Source organism: Chelonoidis abingdonii, chromosome 3, assembly GCF_003597395.2.
Source record: "Chelonoidis abingdonii isolate Lonesome George chromosome 3, CheloAbing_2.0, whole genome shotgun sequence".
NCBI lineage: Eukaryota > Metazoa > Chordata > Testudines > Testudinidae > Chelonoidis > Chelonoidis abingdonii.
In genome coordinates, this window is record NC_133771.1 from 10,240,053 (window position 1) to 10,259,812 (window position 19,760).

At 45.6% G+C, this 19,760-nt stretch overlaps 1 protein-coding gene across 4 annotated transcripts in view; it reads left to right on the forward strand.

Moving 5' to 3' along the window:
* The window catches only part of BLK (BLK proto-oncogene, Src family tyrosine kinase), a 74,712-nt gene that overhangs the window by 25,620 nt on the left and 29,332 nt on the right, over positions 1–19,760 (forward strand). For all 4 annotated transcript variants that reach the window (XM_032763509.2, XM_032763514.2, XM_032763510.2 and 1 more), the window contains exons 2-6: positions 5,903–6,020; positions 7,868–7,916; positions 15,019–15,112; positions 16,425–16,523; positions 18,096–18,199. In XM_032763509.2, coding sequence (XP_032619400.1) covers positions 5,904–6,020; positions 7,868–7,916; positions 15,019–15,112; positions 16,425–16,523; positions 18,096–18,199 — 463 coding nt within the window. In that variant the 5' untranslated portion in view covers position 5,903. The remainder of the gene's footprint in view (positions 1–5,902; positions 6,021–7,867; positions 7,917–15,018; positions 15,113–16,424; positions 16,524–18,095; positions 18,200–19,760) is intronic.

Consider the following 19,760-nt stretch of genomic DNA (forward strand, 5'->3'; position numbering starts at 1 on the left):
TTTAAAAATCATGTATTCTTTATTTAAAAGTCATTATAAAAAGAGGGGAGAGAACTGACAAGGTAGCCCGGGTGTGGTTTGGAGGAGGATAGGAGGGAAGGAAAAGGCCACTAAAAAATTTTCAAAGTAATGACAGCCTTTTGGTTGGGCTGTCCACGGGGTGGAGTGGGCAGGGTGCACGAAGCCTTCCCCACGCGTTCTTACACGTCTGGGTGAGGAGATATGGAACATGGTGAGTGGTGAGGGTGGTTACACAGGGGCTGCAGCGGCACTCTGTGACCCTGCTGCTGTTCCTGAAGCTCCACCAGACGTCGGAGGATGTCAGTTTGATCACGCAGCAGCCCCAGCGTTGCATCCCGCCACCGCTGATCTTCCTGCCTACACCTCTCATCTGACCTCTCATCTCTGAGTCATCATGTTGGTCCTCCTGTCCTCACGTTCACTGGCATCTTTCCTGTAATTTGATACCACGTCCTTCCACTCATTCAGATGAGCTCTTTCATTGCGGGTCACTTCCATGATTTCCGAGAACATTTCGTCTCGCGTCTTTTTTTTCCGCCTTATCTGAGATAGCCTTCAGGATGGAGTAGGGAGGCTTGAAAAATTGCAGCTGCATGAGGGAGGGAAAAAAAGGGAGAGAAGTATTTAAAAAGATACATTTTACAGAACAATGGTTATACTCTTTCACAGTGAACAACACTATTCACCTTACATAGCACATTTGATTTCACTACAAGGTCACATTTTGCATCTTAATATTGAGTGCCTGCGGCTCTGGTGTTAGAGATCTCACAGACGCAGGTCCGGGCAGCAGAATTCAGCTTGCATGCGGCCATGGTAAGCCATTGTCTTTCGGCTTCTGCAGCCTTCATATACACAGTGCCCTCCTTTCCCAAATACCAAGCAAAGCCCGTTCAGTGCTGCTTCTTTCCTGTTAACATGCAGCAGCAGAAACCACCCCCCCCATCCAATTCTCTGGGATGATCGCTTTACCCCTCCCCCCACCGCGTGGCTGGTATCATGGAAGATCACTGCTAAACCCCCTTCTCCCCCCACCCTGCGCTGGCTGGTAGCAGGGAAGATCCCTGCTAGCCAAACGCGAAAAAGCTCAGCGCCATTCCCCCCCTTCCCTCCCCCCCCACTTGGCTACCTGCAAGGAAGGATTTCTTTTAAGCAACAGGCAAACAGCCCAGTAGGAATGGCCATCTCTGTCCCCTTAATTAAATTCCTGAATTTCAACCAGGTTACCATGAACGATATCACTCTCCTGAGGATAACACAGCGAGATAAAGAATGGATGTTGCTTGAATGCCAGCAATCACCGGGACCATACGCAGCTAGGCTTTGTCATGCAATGATACCAGATTACTTGCTACATGCATGGCGTGGTCAAGTGTCCTACCATGGTGGACGGAATAAGGCTGCCTGCCCAGAAACCTTCTGCAAAGGCTTTTGGAGTACCTCCAGGAGAGCTTCATGGAGATGTCCCTGGAGGATTTCCGCTCCATCCCCAGACATGTTAACAAACTTTTCCAATAACTGTACTGGCCGCGAATGCATCCCAAGTCCTCAGGGCAAATTAATCATTAAAAAAACTTGCTTTTAAACCATGTTTTATATTTACAAAAGGTACACTCACCAGAGGTCGCTTCCATGGCTTCATTGTCTGGGCTAGTGGCTTGGGAGGGCTGGGAGGAGGGTAATTCCGTCTGGGTGAGAAAAAGCTCCTGGCTGTTGGGGAGAAAGGAGTGCTGTGTGCTCTCTGCAAGCTCGTCCTCCTCTTCCTCCTCCTCATCTTCCCCATCCGCAGAATCCTCAGCCATGGCTGAGATTACCACCCCCACCTCGGAATCCACGGACAGGGGTGGGGTAGTGGTGGCGGACCCCCCTAGAATTGCATGCAGCTCAGCGTAGAAGCGGCATGTTTTCGGCCCTGCCCGGACCTTCCGTTTGCTTCTTTGGTTTTCTGGTAGGCTTGTCTGAGCTCCTTAACTTTCACTCTGCACTGCACTGAGTCCCTGGTGTGGCCTTTCTCCATCATGGCCTTTGGAAATTTTTTCAAATGTTTTTTCATTTCATCTTTTGGAACGAGTTCTGTTAGCACAGAATCCTCTCCCCATATAGCGATCAGATCCAGTACCTCCCATGCGGTCCATGCTGGAGCTCTTTTTCGATTCTCAGGAGACTGCATTGTTACCTGTGCTGATGAGCTCTGTGCGTGGTCACCTGTGCTGGTGACTCTCCACGCTGGCCAAACAGGAAATGAAAATTCAAAAGTTTGCGGGGCTTTTCCTGTCTATCTGGCCAGTGCCTCCGAGTTCAGATTGCTGTCCAGAGCGGTCACAATGGTGCACTGTGGGATACCGCCCGGAGACCAATACCATCGATTTGCGGCCACACTGACCCTAATCCGATATGGTAATATCAATTTCAGTGCTACTCCTCTCGTCGGGGAGGAGTACAGAAACCAGTTTAAAGAGACCTTTATATCGATATAGAGGGCCTCGTTGTGTGGACGGGGGCAGCGTTAAATCGTTTAACGCTGCTAAAATCGGTATAAACGTGTAGTGTAGACCAAGCCTGAGTAAGTGAGGCTTTCTCTTCTGAGTCAGTGGTGTTAGGGGGCTTTGTACTGCCACATAGATCATCCAAAAACTCAGGTCCTGACTACCTGAGTGCATTGAAAAATTCCAAGTCACGTTTTGCAAGAGCAGGGCATCTTGCCAAAAGGGGGGAAGCTGGAAGCTCTGCCCCATCAGGCAAATTCTGTCTTTCACATTTGGTGTACCTGAAACTCCCCTTCTTGCTGAAAGCCTTTATGCTGTGACGTCCCCTTCCTGCTTTCAGTTGCCACCAGATTCCACCCCAGAGATGGCTGCATATCAATGGTGTAGTGATTTCTATATATATACAGCTAGACTGTGCCATTCTAGTGCAAGCTGGTGAGCCATTCCTCACAGCAGGCCCTGTGAAGTCAATGGGAATTCGGTGCCGCCAGCTCTCGCGAGTTCATTGCAAGTAATGCCAATGGTGCCATTCTCTGAGAGTGATGGGAGAAACTTCCACCCTCTCAGGCATTTCAGCTCTGCCCAAGGAAACCCCCCTCTGATTGCCTGCCTTCGGCTTACCTGCCTCCTGGGGGAAAGCAGCCAATCATGGATGCAGCAGGACGTGGGCAGAGCTCTCCCCACTCCACGTGGGAGCCTAATGGGCTTTTTGGTAGGGGTGGGGGATTAGCCGGTACCATTCCCATGGGGCAGACAGGGAAGGGAAGCCAAATTAGCCCAGCAGTGCTGGGTGGCTCTGCTCCCCCATTTTCTCCTGTGGTGAATGAGTCAGTCTGCTCTCTGCTCCTCTCTCGCCATCCCTTCAACACCAGACCTGAGAACAGGGGGAAGGAGGATTTGGTGCAGCGGCTCCCCCAGGCCTGGGAGACTGGGGTGAAGAACCCCTGAAGCAGGGATGTGCTGAGGAGCAAGGGGCAGTAGTGGGCAGTATTGATGTGGGCCTGGGGGTGCATAATTACAGCTGGGATGGGCAGATGTGGGGTTGGGTGGGCACAGAAGTCATTAGACTTTTGGAAGTGAGGGGGAGCTGGTAGCGCAGCAGTCAGCACGTTAGGTAAAGCTGTGTGATTTGCTCTCAACTGGGTCCTGCCACCAAAGCTTCTGGAGCAGGGCCCAAATCATCCATTTCAGGAGAATGGGCAGCATGGTATGTCTCACAGGTGCTGGGTGGTGAGGGGAGCTCAAAGAGAGACCAAAACCACAGGAGATGGCTTTTTGATACACATGATGTTTGAGTTGGTTTAGTGATTTTTTGGGGTCTGGTACATGCCATTTGAACTTTGGAAGTTGGCAATACTGGGGAGATTCGTGGATAGGGTGACCAGATGTCCCAATTTTATAGGGACAGTCCCGAATTTTGGGTCTTTTTCTTATATAGGCTCCGTTTACCCCCCACCCCGTCCCGATTTTTCACACTTGCTTTCTGGTCACCCTATTCATGGAAAATGTGCTGCTCAGCTGGAGTCAGGTATCAGAATCTGTCCTAAAACTGGTGAAGCCCTTTGGGAACCATGTGTATAAAAAGGACTGCCTAGGTCAGCTTCTGATATCCTTACTCACGGAGAGCATAACTTACTCTTCACGTGTCTCAGCATCTGACCCCAGAAGTACAAGTCAATGACCATCATGTAACTAGAAACACTGCCCACTGTCTGTGCACCCTGGATTTCCACAGGTTATTGAGCTCTTTTCCCAATATCACATGAAGGAGCTTTCCTCTTCTTGTTAATCAGATGACTTGTCTCTTTTACCCTCTTCCTGTTGTTTCCATTGAAGAGCTGAGTGGCAGTTGCCAATGGGGAAATCAAAATCGGCTTATAATTTACAGATGTTTTACCCTGCTTAGTGTAACCCACTGAGGAGTGTGTGTTCCAGGTCCCCCTCTGTGCCAATCCACAGAGGCTATGAGAAGTTATAGCTTCCAGCTAGGGAGCTTTATCTCAAGAGGCATCTCATGCTATTAGCTGGTCAATCTCTGGTGTGTCATCCAAGAAGTCAGTCATCACATCAGCGTCATATGTGGGTATAATGCTCCACAATGGAAATAGAGATGGATTCCTTGAGCGAAAGATCTTACAACGTAGGAGCCTGGTGCTGTCACGCTAAGTGTGTGGGGCTTGATAAGCTGCCCTGAGTTACAGGCAGCAGTAGCTACCCTGCCATTGAAGCAGACGCTCAGAGTCAGAGTTCATTTCCTGGCTTGTCCCCCCGGATCCAGGGTAAAGATTCAGTCTGCTACTGATTTAGACAAGGAGCAGAATACTTCCTCTTCCATGCAGGCTCAGCAAGGGGGGAACAAGCAAACTCAGGGCAGCCCCCGTTTCCCATTCCTGCCCGCCCACGCCTATCAGAGGGGGAGCAGCAGTGCTATGGAAGCTATTCTCCCACCCCTGTCAGGTTGCATAGCCCGTGCAGGGTTGTAAAGGCATCTACGCTCCCTTATTCTCCTGCCTAGACCTGTAGAGTGAGAGATGATTTTGCATTAAACTAAAAAATTAGAGCCAGTCGAAAAATGCCAATTTTTGCCGGCTTTCTCCCCCCTTTTCCCCTCAAATATATGTATAAGGAAGGGGAGGTGTTTAAAAACCAGTCACTGACAAATCTTTGGGGTATCTGAAAACTGAAAAGTGAAACAATTTATTTCTCAGTAGAAACATTTGGGTTTCCTAAACCTGATTTCTTTTCTCCCGTCATTGGCAAAGCAGAACATTTCGACTGAAGCAAAGAAGTAGGTTGTGGTCAGAAAGCCATTTTTTGACAAAGATGTTTTGACACAAACTTTTCAACCATCTCTATTCAAAACTTCTGCTATCTTCCAAAGGCTCAGATTCCGAGTTCCCATATACACTCAGGGCATTGAAAAGCCAGGATGGTCCAGGGGTTAGGGTGTTAGCCTCAGAGATGCACGCCCAGTGCCTTGCTCTGCCACAGACTTAGAATCATAGATTATTAGGATTGGAAGGGACCTCATCTAGTCCAACCCCCTGCTCCAAGCAGGACCATTCCCCAAATGAATCCCCAAATGGCCCCCTCAAGGATTGAACTCACATCCCTGGCTTTAGCAGGCCAATGCTCAAACCACTGAGACTGCCTGTGTGACCTTAGACAAGTCACTCATCTGTCAGATGCAGAGAACAGTGCTTCTGAATCCTGCAGGCCTGTTGTGAGGCACTCAGGTATTACAATAATGGGGGGCTTTTAGTACCTCTCACTCCTCCCTACCGTTTGTCCTTACCTTAGTTTGGGACCTGCTTGCACCACCCTTGCTTGTACTGAATAGCACCTGACTCCACGAGTCGCCCCCATCACATGCTCATTTGTGTTCTCTCTCACAGGATGGGACTGTATGGGAGCAAACGCCACCAGTCCACACCACAAAAGCAGTGTGAGGCTGCGAATAGGCAAAAACCTCAGATATTCTCCAGGAAGAAACCTCCTCCACCCCCGCCCCCAGTAAGTAAGCAGCTTGTGACTTCCTTTCTGTGTCCTGTGGTAGCGTAGCCGCAGCGGCACAGATAGTTCTGAAATCCATAGGGCAGCACTTGTGTATGCCAGTGGTAACTCGAGCCCTTTAGTTCCCTTCAACTTGGGCCACCTTCTCTGTAAAGGTGAGGGAGGATGGTCCAGTGGCTAGAGTGCTGCACTGGGCCTTGAGGGACTTTGATGCTATTTCTGGCTGAGCCTCAGACTTCCTTAGGTTTGATAACTTGCTGCCTCTACTCTGTGCCTCAGATCCTATCTGTAAAATGAGGTTAATGCTCCCCTCCCTCATAAGGGTGGTGTGAGGATAAAACCTCTTCAGGACTCTGAGGTGCTCAGAGGCCCTGGAAACATCCACCTGGGTAGATTCTGTAGACCAGTGGTCATTACTCGGTCAGTCGAGATTGACTGATTGATCCCAGAGAATCTCCCTGTCAATTGCGATCTCCGGCGGTGCAGCGGGACTGCCCCGAACCTCCCATTAGCTGGGAATGGGGATCTGTGACCAATGGGAGCTGTGGGGGTGGTGTCTGCAGAGTGGTGCAGCACGCGGAGCAAAGTCCTCCCCGCTTTCCCCACCCCCGGGGCTGCAGGGCCATGTTGCCCCCTTCCGGGAGTGGCATGGGGTTGGAGCAGGCAGGTAGCCTGCCTTAGCCTCGCTGCACTGCCGACCAGGAGCCGCTCAAGGTAAGTTCTGCCTGGTGGGAGGCCGGCACCCCAGCCCTGAGCCCCCTCCCAGAGCCTGCACCCTGTGCCCCCTCCTGCACCCCAACCCCCTGCCCCAGCCCTGACCCCTCTCCCAGAGCCAGCACCCCGCATCCCCTCCTGCACCCCAAACCCCTACTCCAGGCTCAGCCCAGAGCCCCCTCCCACACCGTGAACCCCTCAGCCCCAGCCCAGAGCTCTCCCTCACTTACCCCAGCCTGGTGAAAGTGAGTGAGGGTGTGGGAGAGCAAGCGATGGAGAGAGGAGAGGATGGAGTGAGCAGGGTGGGGCCTCGTGGAAGGGGCAGCACAGATCCTGCTTCCCCTTAAATTCAAAAAGTGATCTGGGGTATAAAAAGGTTGGAGACCACTGCTGTAGACATGAGAGGGGTTGAGACCAGATGGATGTCTGGCACGATCATGTGCTGACACTGTGCATGGTATTGAAGTGGAGAATGGACTGGATCTGGGAAGAATACAGCTAGCTAGGTGAATAACCACCCAGCCTTTGCTGTTTTCTGTTGTCTCGCTGAGAAAACCTGGAGAGATTCTAAATGGCATAATTTTTCCACATGGAAAACTGAGGTGCAGAAAGATTAAACCCCTAAAACTTGGGTATTAAATGTAGGCATCTAAAGTTAAATCTGTGTATTTAGTTGTAAATAATTAACCCTGATATTCTTGAGCAACCAACATTCTATGAGCTGGAGACAATTATGGGATATTCCTGGTTTTCTGCCTGAAGTAACACTGCTTTGTAAATTCCTTCAGGGGGTTCGTTGATTGCATCATGCATCATTTAACAGAGATCTTGCAACAATGAACTGCATTACATAGTATGGCAACGTTTGAAATCTAGTTAACTCCACTATAATCATCCAAATCAATTGAGAGGAGACCAGTGAGTTTTTAAGGACATGCACAAGCAAGCTCTGAATGTGTCATAGTAAAATATGCTAACACCATGAAAATACATAAAGAGCCTGTTCCTAAGCATATTTAAAGCAATTGAAAAACTCCTATTGAATTCAATGACTTTAGGCCTTGTGTGACTTTTGTGTCACAAAGCAGGTCCTTCCCCTAGTAACAAATGGACTTTTTTTGTTTCTCCCAAAGTTCAGACAACATGTTAGTACCTCGCCTCTAAACCAACCATCACAGCAAGGTAAGATTTTTACATTTAACCACTTTACTGTTTCCTTCTCCTCCTCTGGGGTTTCTGAAGATAATGTGTTGTGACTGGGTGAACCAGTTCTAATATCATCAATTCATTTGTGTGGGAGGTTGCTTTTTTTTTTACAGTTTTCATGCAGATGCACTGTTAGCTCCTTATTAGTACATCTAGGCCTGGTCTACATCTAAAATTTAGGCCATCTTAGCTGCGTGGCTCAAGGGTGTGAAAGTAGACAAGTTGTTAGAAGGAGTTGATGTAAATATTGATAGTCATCAATTTCTCTCTCCGGTCAACAACCACAAGGGAAAAAACTTTCTCTGTTAATTGGCCAAGTGGAGCAAGGTCTATACACAGGGGATTGAACCAGGACCCTCCAAAACTAAAATTAGGAGCTGGTAGAACTTGATCTAAAGAGCTAATCTGTGTTCTCCCTGGCTATAACAGACTCATATCCTCTATGGACAGAGCAGTGAGTAGGCAATGTAACGTTCATTCAGTACTGAGTTACACGCACACAAATTTCACTAAATCAGTTTAGTTAAATTGATGCTGGCCCTTCTGAAACTGAAGAATATATTGAGTGCTTACATTTAATAAGGAATAAACTAAATCATCCTTAAGCATTCTTCAACCAATGTTAGCGTGTCCACATAAAGGTGTTGCATTGATAGAATTAAATTGGCACATTTTTTGTGGGTGAGCAAAGCCGAGACTCAGAAGAGCTGTGTTCATTTCCTGGCTCTACTCCAGACATTCTGGGTAACTCCAAGCAGCCATTTCATGTCTCTGTGCCTCTGTTCCTCATCTGAAAAATGGGCTAACAATTCTTCTTTTATGCCAACCTTTTACTGTCCTGTCTATGTAGATCATAAACTCTTAATGCAGAAGACTATGTCCTATTCTCATTATTTTATATTCCGACTGTGGTAGCGCCTAGTAGTCTTGTACAAACATAGCAAGAAAAAATTCCTGGCCTGGAAAGCTCACAACGTACAGTGCCTAGCACATTGGGGCCCCAATTTAAGTTGGGGAGGGTCTCATCAGTGCTCATAGTTTATTGTCCCAGGATGTTTTTTATCAATTTAAAGGGAAAATGTTACAATTAATATTAAGGATTATGGTGCTATTATATCAGAATCTCTTCCATGACAAGGTTGCCTGCAAAAGCAGAGGACTGGAGTGGATGGCCCAGGAGGTCCCTCACAATTCTATGTCCTATGAGCTCTGGACCTACCACTGCTACATATTGATTAAGTAACAATTATTCAGAAACTGAGAGTTAAGCTATTTTTATTTCCCGTTTGTGCAAAAATTTCAGCCAATAAAAATAATGCAAAAATGCAGGACTATCCATAGAAACCCATACAAATAAGCATCAAATTCTTCCTAGCCTAATTGCTATTAACAAAAGAACCTCAAGGTATGGAACTAAGCGTCTGCCCAGACAAGGATCCAGACATTTAAATGATTAAACTAAAGTTTATTAAAGTCTCTTAAACTGGGCTGGTTAAAATTGGAATTTCCATCCCCATGGGAAATTCCGATATTTTGCTATATGATTTTGGATGAAAAGTCGAAATGTCAAAACTTTTCCCAGATCGGAACATTGCTAAAAATATCAATTCAGAAATGTTGAAATGTTTTGTTTCGGGCTGGTTCAACTTTAATTGGTGTTCCCAAGAACTCCTGTGGAGCCTCATGGGAGCTGTAATTTGACTGCCTCGGGAGTCTGAGTGTTTTCCTGTGGAAAGATTTTGCAGAAATTGCATTTTCCAGAACGGAAAAAGCAATGTTTTGACAGAAAATTCCCAACCAGCTTTATTCTCAAGTCTTCAAAATCAGTCTGGAAATCTCAAATGCGGGCTTTTGAGGGGATTTGTCATCTCTTGTTTCCAGTCTAGCCAGAAACACAATGACAGCAGCTTCCCTCAGAATCAGAGCTTTCACTTCTGCTTCCGGCTAGAAGGCAGAAGTACAAAGGTGCTCAGTGAAAATGAAAAATACTTCAACAATATATTACAGGAACATTTTCCATTCCATCTCAAAACACACACACATGCACGCACACGCGTGCACTCACACACACACACAACCAAAAAGGCTCGGTTTGGGGTTGGGATCAGTTCTAGTTTTGGGGGAAGGTTCAAAGAAACAGAGTAGTGAGGTTCTTATTTTTTCCATTCTGAGGAAGGATTTTCAAAAGTGCTTTTTTGCTACAACACAGTTTTATGAACAGTTTTGGAATAATTAGTTTATTCCATTAAGACAAGACAATTTAATGTGAATTGACTGAGGAAACTCAAAATCTAGGCAGTTCAGCCATCAAAAAAACCTAAGAAATAAGACCTGAGATGTGTTTTCTTCAGTATTGCCAACCTCACACATTCAAAACCCATGATTGAAGGCACAAAAAAATCATGAGAATTGCTTTAAAAATCACAAGGTGCTTTTGTTGTTGTTGAAAGAATAAATATTGGGTTCTTTTTCTTTACCTTCTGGCTTGTGAAACTTTAGGGTGAACTTGCTTCACATTTTCAATCTCTTCTCTGCAACTATGATTGCTACAAACTGACTTTTTTTTTTTTTAAATGAAAGCTTAGACTCTTAGGTAGTCACTTGACTCCAGAGGCTGAAGCTTTAAGAAAAATACCAAAATTCAATAGGATCCAGATAAACTCACAAGAATTGGCAGCACTGTATGGTATCTATTTCAGTTAGACCTATAGGCTCTATAGTTAGAGATTTTTAAAAATACAAACCTGTCTTCTTGGTGAGTCTTTGCTCATTTCATGCCACATGGGTTAAGTCCCCAGTGGTGACCATGAGGATTTGAAAGTTGTCATTGCCGAAAAGGCCTACATCTTCCCTGAGCTCTTAAGGGTGGGGATTATCTTTTTGTTCTGTTTGTACAGCATCTAGCATTTGGTAGGGGGAAGATATGGTGGTTTTGTAAAAGTGTTTGGTAAAGGGAATTCCCTTTTCCTCTCTCTTGCTATCCACATCACAGCCTGAATTTTCAGAGAACACCAATAGTTTTTGGGTGCCTTCATTTTGGGGTCACCAACCTGGTGCCTGGTTTTTCACAGAGAAGGTGCTGAGTGCTTTCTGAAAATCGCGCCTCCCCCACCCGCCGCCCACATCATTCGTCACTTTTCAAAATATTTGTCCTAATGCTTGTCCCACCAGACACATGGACTAAAGCATGGAGTGGAGAGGAGTTCTGCCACTGGAAATTTTGGAAATATTGAAAAAATGAAAAATGAACATTTTTGACCAACTTCTGAAAAACTTTCAACCTAAAACTAAAACATTTGTGACCAAAAATGTTCAGCTTTCTGGAAAAAACAAAACAAAAACAAACCTGCAATACAAACAAAAAACCCACCCACAAATTTTGACACTTCTCATGAAAATTTTCACCCAAATTTGCACAGAAAAAAAGTTTTGATGGAAAATGTTTGAGCAGCCTGAGCCTGAGAGGCCCCTGGCATTACGTTACACCCAGTGGTAGCAGCAATGGAAGCCATTGCATAAACAGGCCACTGGTGTTTTTATGAAAGTGTTGTCTAACCTGCGCTGAGCCGCTTACAGCCATGTCTTAAGGCCACCAGCTCTAGAGAACAGGGCCATTCCTAGCTGACCTGGGAGCACAGGACCAGAGAAAGCACAGACGGTTTGGTGTGCGCACACTAGCACGGCCAACCCACATTCTGAACTGTGGCTATTTTGCCCCCACCTCCTCTTAGCACTATCGTAAACCATTTCGGGCACAACGCCCTCTGAAGAACTATCCGCAAGGACCCAGCTCTCTGAAGCAGTGGATTCTGGGACATCTGTAACCTCTACCAGTGCATGAGGGGACAGCAGTGGGAGAATTGTTTGAACTAATAGGCCCTAAACCTGTGCAAACTATGCTGGTGTTGAAAGCAAGGCTCATCCAAGCAGTCATTGGGCTGTAATTAAAGTATGCGGGTTGTTGGTTTTATACTACAGCAGCATATAGTGGCCCCTTCCGAGGTCAGGGCTTCACTGTGCAAGGTGCTGTACAGAAGAGCTCATAAAGTGGTATTATCCTTATTTTACAGTGGGGGAAAAATCCACTAGTTAGTCAGCAAAGTCTGTTCTGGTGCCTGGTTTAAAAAAACAGCCAGTGTGGGGTAAGTCCCGCTGTCATCAGTACTCTTGTGACTAAAACCAGGACTGAGAGTAAGGAGGTGTGGGTTCTGTTTGTACCATACGGTACTTATGTGGCCTTGGGGTAAGTCATTTAGGGTGCATCTACACCACAAACAAAGACCTGTGGTGCTGAGTCAGGGTTTGGGCTCAGGCTGTGGAGCGAAAGTAGCAGTGCAGATATTCTGGGCTCTGAAACCTGGCTAAGGGGAAGGGTCTTAGAGGCCAGGATCCAACCTGAGCTGGAACACCTACACTGCTGTTTTTAGCCTAATCCAAAGGCCACTGCAATCAAGAGAGAAACTGCCATTGACCAGGGTGGATAAAAATCGATGACATTTAAAAAAAAATCCAAACATTTAGATTTTTTTTTTAAATTTAAATTGGATTTTGTTGATTTTTGTTATTTAAATTACAGGTTTTTCTTCTTAAATGTTTCTTTTCTGTTTATAATGAAATCTGAATTTAATACAAAATATGTTAAGGCCTAAACTTATCATAATCTCTTAAAACACAAGGTGGGTGAGGTAATATCTTTTATTGAATGAACTTCTGTGGAGAAAGATAAGATTTTGAGCTTATATCGAAGAAGAGCTCTGTGTAAGCTCAAAAACTTGTCTTTTTCACCAACAGAAAGTGGTCCTGTAAAAGATATTACCTCACCCAGCTTGTCTCTCTAATATCCTGGGATTGAGGCAGCTACAACAACACTGCAAACATAATCTCTTAAAACATTTAAATAAAAAATAATATGCTGGTTTGTGTGTTGAATTAAATTCTACCATCCTAATTCAACTTGACATAAATCATGAGCAAAAAGTTAATTATCTAGTAAATAAGCAATATGTCATAGACCATTTTCTGACATAATAAAAATGTACAATTAATATGAGTATGAAAATATAATATAATATATAATTGATTAAATAAATATATATTGTTATAGTGTACTCTCCTAGATAGCAAAAAGATGTAGCAAATCTAGTGTAAAGGCACTATTTAGTTGTAAATCAACACGTTTTAGTGATGGTATCAGTCAATGACAATTCACCTTTCTTTAGAAAACATTGGGCATTTGACCTCTCTTCTCCTCACAATCTCATTGTGACTAAAATATTAACCTCTCTTCTCCTCACAATCTCATTGTGACTAAAATATTAACTGCCACAACGGGATGATGTGGGGGGTTAGCACATTAACCTGTGTGACATGCTCTGAGATCCTCAGATGGAAAGCGTCACAGTAATGCAAAACATTATTATATTTCCAAGTTTTCTCTCTCACTGGAGCTGCTTCTACCTCATATCAGGAAGCCTCCGACTGACACACTTGAATCTGCCAAGTTGACCTTCAAGTTCCTCCCTAAAAGCTGGAGGAGGCTTTGGTTTCCAGAGCCTTACGATTTCCCCCTTTGATCATGCGACATTGCCAATAAATCCCAAACCAATAGGCAGGCCTGGCACACACAAAGCTCATGTTGTTCCGGAGATGTATTATTTCTCAGTGAAAAGGGGTAGTCTCGGCTGCTTGCTGATGGCATTATTTGCAAAGGTCAAAGAGAGAATGTGACTTGACTGTCTGTCTTGAGACATTCTATATATAGAATGTTTATCACCCCTGCTGCATTAATTAGGCTACGCGCACACAAAATCTTTCCACATCAGATGGGGTTTTTACTTAAGCTCCTAGTGGGGTTTGATTTGCCCCAGAATGTCAGGAGAGCAGAGGTCTTTTCTGCTTCAGTAGCCGTAACCACACAGAGCACGTGGATAGTTACATACTTGTTCAGAGAGATGCAGCCGGGCCATAGGCACAGGTCATGGAAATGTAGCAGTGAAACAACATCACTAAGTGTTTCAGTGACAAAAGGTTCACACTGGAGTGGATTATTATGTTAGTCATACTCTGACAGTGTCCACAGTATGCTGGGTGCGGCCAGCATTTTAGAGTAGTATACAGAGCCCGAGGCTACGTTTCATGGCACCTTGTTTACACCGATGCAACACCGCTGGTGTAAAGTTGGTGTGTGTGGACAGAGAATCAGGCCCGGAGCCTCAACCCTGAAGTGTTTACAATCTAAGGACCTGATCCAAAGCCGATGGAAATTGACAGCAGCAGCACCAGTACTCTGAATGGTCTTGAGTGGGGAAAGGCCAGCAAGGAGGAAGCAGTAGTTGAGATATAAGAGGATGGGGGCCTGAAGGAGAAATTTATCTGAGTCGACTGAGAGGACAGGCTGGGTTTCAGGCTATGTCTACACTTCACAGTGATATGTAGAGTACAGGCACTGCATGACCCCTTAGCACGGGTATAAATAGCAGTGTAGACACTGAGGCACTGTTTAGGTGAGTAAAGACACACTAAAACCTTAAGGTATTTACCCTACATGGCTCTCTAGATGGCCAAACAATGCCTCCCCCATCTCCACTGCTATTTTTAAGCGTAGTGTCCCCGTGTCCTTCCTGTGCAGGAGCCTTTCCCCGATGCAGGGAAAGGCTCAGTAGCAGGAAAAGGCCCTGGCAGGGGGGAGCTGCAGGAACCTTTCCTTTCTTCCTCTCCGTTGCCAGAGCCTTTCACTGCTGCAGGTAGCGACATGTCACACTGTAGATGCAGCCTTCTTTTCACGGTGGCTTCTCATACCCTACACACTGCTGCCAGCGTAGACAAGGCTCAGAGATGTTGTGTAGAAAGTAGCGACAAGATTTAAATGTGGCCTAGATGTGCGGGTCTAGAGAGATATTGAATTAAAAGGGAAGGCCCAGAATACGCACTTGAGAGGATGGTGATGTCGTCTACTATGACCAAGGGAGGAGGGAGGAGGTGGGGTTTGAGGTTCACTAAAATCCATGCACCACATATTTAATTCCCCAATCAATGGCAGACCAGCTAAACCCAATAGTGTCACTTTCTCTTGCCGCAGGTGAGGACTTTATGATTGTACTGTATGATTTCGCCTCCACGAGTGACCGCGACTTGGAGCTGACCAAGGGAGAGAAGCTTCAAATCCTATCTAGGTAAGGGATCCCCCTCCACAGCACTTGCCAGCCCCTGCTGGAGAAGTCTTTCCAAAATTCTGTGGAGATCTGGAGATCTGGGTTCAGTGCTTGGTTCTGCCAGGCCTACTCTGTGATCTTGAGAAGTCACTTGGTTCCCTATCTGTAGAACAGGGATGGTAACACATCTTTGGTCAATTGAGTTTGTATGGACAGCACCCAGCAATGTGGCTTTGCTGTGAGTTGATGCTCATAGGTGCTGAAGTAGTATAAACAATGACTTGTCAGCACGTAGGCTGATCTTTGCCTTAAAAAGGATGTGGGTTTGGTTTAGTTTATTTTAAAAACTTTTGTGTGACCATAGTCCTGGTGAAAGAGAGACAGGCCTGAAACAGGCACCATGTGTTCATCCAGATGAGAATAACATTGCAGGCTTGCCTCGCATTGCCCTACCATGTGGCTTTCCACTCTCTTGCCCAGGGATTTGCAGTGAGAGAGCTATTCATTAAGTGTTAGTCCATAACCTTTCTTTGAGGCTCTCACAAATGGGGTAAGTGATGCTGGTGGATATTTCTGATTCAGACACCTGTCCCCTGGGCTGAGACCACTCAGCTGGTTACATGTGGGCTCCTGAACATCCAGCAGATGAGAACAGTTTTCAGTTACTACCCTGGTAGTGCTGTGGTTTCTGGAGGCACTCGGAGTGCCAAAAGCAGAGAGCTGCCTCATGTGATAAAGGAAACAGCAGTGAGGGGCAGATGGGGAATTGAAGACAGTGCTCCGGTCTCTGTCTGGGAGCTTGGGACTGAAGATGGGAAGTAAAAAACACCCACTTGTTCAGGGTTGAATAAACCAGTGTCTTTAAAGGTTGCCTTTCTAGAGTGCCTTCAAACTGGAGGTGGCCTATAGAAATGGGTGTCTGTGGGTCTGCCAACACTGGAGCTGGGACGTGTAATTCCCAGCTTGGGTAGACATACTTGCACCAATTCTGATCAAGCTAGTGTGCTAAAAATATTAGGGTGGCCCCACAGCAGCATGTACCTACGACCTCAGACCGGGTTGTACTTGGGCAGCTGGCCCAAGTCACCGCCAGTGCGGCTGCAGGCATACTGCTATTTTTAGCATGCTAGCTTGCTCACCCCCCAGCTGCAGTGTAGACACGCCCCATGGTGCTACCTGTAGAGTACAGGGCTACCTACATGAGAGAGGGCTTCAGAATGTGCTTCCTACTTTGCAAGATTCATGAAGCCTCCAAATCCATGAGTCGTCTTAGGCGGGATCCATGTCGAAGCTCCTTTCAATGTTCATGCTTCTTGTCCTGTTTGGTTTGTAGAGATGGGGACTGGTGGCTGGCAAAGTCTCTCACCACTGGAAAAAAGGGGTATGTGCCCAGTAACTTCGTCGCACAAATGGATACCTTGGAAGTTGAAAAGTAGGTGCACAAGCTTATATGAAACATTAACGCTAATATCAACCCTTTATATTTATAATAGCCCCTCCAAGAGCTCTTATAAATTTGGAGCAGGGAGGGCTGACCATGGGAATTGTTTCAACCATCACCAAAATGCAGCCACAGCTGTGCTGGAAGGTGACAGCTGTTTTACAGCCCACAGTAACACTACACATTAATTTAGGAGAGGATGTGGAGTTTAAAATGCAGAGTGTTTTATGAGATTGGAATTGCCAAGAAGAATTTGGCCAGAAGACTAATAAAAACACTGATACTGTTCCCTGTCTTTCTAATGGGAAGATTGAATTCCTAATATCTTCATATCTTTTAAATACCAGTGAATTAAAGGGCTCAGAGAAGGTGCAAATGGAGTTTCTAGTGTAAGAGAAAGGTAAAAGGCAGCATTCAATTTCAATTTGGGAGGAATCCAGTCCCTTAACATGTCTGCAAACAGTAATAGCTTAAAAGGGATACACCCTGTAATATAATGCCATATGATTATATAGCAGCTTTGGTCCCAAAGAATTCCAAAGGAGACTACAGTGAGTGCAGTTAAAAAAAAAAAAAGGTCATTCCAGTTTAGGGTGACTGGATAGTAACTGTGAAAAATTGGGATGGAGATGTGGGGGACAATAGGCACCTATATGAGTCAGAGCCCCAAATATTGGGACTATCCATATGAAATCAGGACATCTGGTCACCCTACTCCAGTTTCAAAGATATTCCTGATTCCAGTGATATGCTATCTATTTGTAAAACAGGGAATACAAGTAGAACTAGCAACATCGCTAGAACTAAAATGAACTTTTAAAGTGTCTTCACTGAGGAAGAGCACTTGCATATACAGCCATCACTCTGCTCACCACTGAAAAACCTTTTCCTGGGGCAGAACATGACAGCACTTTAACACCCCAGCGCCATGTGACTTAGTAAGCTAGAGAAATGAAGACATATCCAGCTGAACCTCAAATGAATCTATACAGGCTTATCCCTGGGATATACATTCACACTGATATTTGGACACAAAGCAAACAGAAGTCTGATCTTAATCTCTTGAAAATGTTATGTTAGGGGACCCTTCCCAACCTAAAACCATCCTGAAATGTAGTCAGTCTTAGACAGAGGAACAGCCAACCTAGAAGTGAAAGCGACTGCTTGGGTTGAGTCCAGTCCCCTGCTGTCACAGACAATCACCTCACCTAATCCTGTTCATCAACCTATCAGCTTCATCTTAAAATTAGTGAGGCTGTTTGCACTCACTACTCCTATAGGAAGGCTATTCCAGAACCTCACTCCTCTGATGGTTTGAGAGCTTCTTCTAATTTCCAGCCTGAATTTAATCATGCCCAGTTTATCCCCATTGTCCTTTCACTTAAATAGCTCGTCTCGCTAACCCAATGTATTTCTAAAGAGCAATCATGTCTCCTCATAGCCTTCATTTTGCTAGACTAAACACAACATTCAGCATTTTAACGGCACAAAAATTGAACGGCTGGGTAGGATTTGCCTCTTCTTGGAGCTCTTTATAACTATTTCATGACTTTTCTCCCTCAGATGGTTTTTTAAAGCTCTCAGTAGAAAAGATGCCGAACGGTTGTTGATGGCTCCTGGCAACAAAGTTGGGTCTTTCCTTGTAAGAGAGAGTGAAACAAATAAAGGTAAGATTTAGGAGGTGGGTGGCCTCTGATTATTGCCATTGCTGGACAAATCTCCTAAGATTTCAAATTGAAACGCCCGCAAATGTGGCTCCTTCTCCTATGGTTTTATACTCTTGAAATGTACTGGAACTGTACCAACTTAGACAGATTAGATTAGATACACCACATCTACAAAACTGGGCTCTAATTTCATGAGACCAGATTTTCTCACAAGATTTCTTGCATTTCCAGTTCCGGTGCCTGGGTGTGGGTGTGGAAATGATGGCTACCGGCAGAACAGCCCCTGTCATATTTTGTGTGTGACGGGGTCAGGCCAGATGGCTACAGGAGAGTGACAGAAGGCACATATATTAGCCCCAGGTTAAGTGAGTCCACTTTCCCTGGGTAAGGTAACAGCGAAGTTTCCAGAACAATCACGAACTTTCTGGAAACAGTTAAGTCAGACAGGCTGATTAGAACACCTGCAGCCAATCAAGAAGCTGCTAGAATCAATTAAGGCAGGCTAATCAGGGCACCTCGGTTTAAAAAGGAGCTCACTTCAGGTTATGGTGGGTGTGTGAGGAGCTGGAGGACTGAGTACAAGTGTTATCAGACACCAGGAGGAAGGTCCTGTGGTGAGGATAAAGAAGGTGTTTGGAGGAGGCCATGGGGAAGTAGCCCAGGGAGTTGTAGCTGTCATGCAGCTGTTACAGGAGGCACTATAGACAGCTGCAATCCACAGGGCCCTGGGCAGGAACCCGGAGTAGCGGGCGGGCACGGGTTCCCCCCAAACCTCCCAACTCCTGATCAGACACAGGAGGAGTTGATCCAGACTGTGGGCTCCACCAGAGGGGAAGATCACTGAGGTGAACAAATCTGCCAATATGCGCAGAACCCACCAAGGTAGAGGAAGAACTTTGTCACAGTGCCAAAGATGTGGGTAGTGCAAGGGGGAGTGCTGGTCAAATTTTTTTTCACAGAATCGTTTTTCTCTGATGGAAATGGCTTTTTTGGCAAAATGGACACTTTTGTCAATGTTTTTCATAGAGCATTTGGGTTTTCAACCAAAACTTAATACATTTTGAAGAACATTTTGATGAAAATACTTTCATTTTTGTGGACATTTTTCACAGGAGGAAAAAATCTTTTCCCTGTTACCTTTAATGGGGGGGATTGATCCAAATGTTTCAGAGCCTCTGAAAGGCTGGATTCTGTGCATGGATGTACATTTTGGCCGGGGGAGAAAGGGTAATTCGCGAGCTTTCTGAACTGATTCATCCACCCCTAGTTATTAATTTTCACATACACACCAACGCACACACGTGTTGAGGCCTCAATCAGATATAGATAGAAGGGAGGAATCGCTGAAGTAAACAATTGTAACCCACACACGTCCTGGGTGTGGTATTCTGTCCCCTCTAGTAGCACCAAGACCACTTAGAGATTAATGAGTTTGCTACAGCCTTAGCTAAGGGCCACCTAGCTCCAGGCTCATGTATTTAGCTCTAGAAGTCCCAGGTTCGGTCCCGATCGTGGTCTGTCAGTGTTACATAATTTTTTGTGTGTATGTAACTGTTAAGAT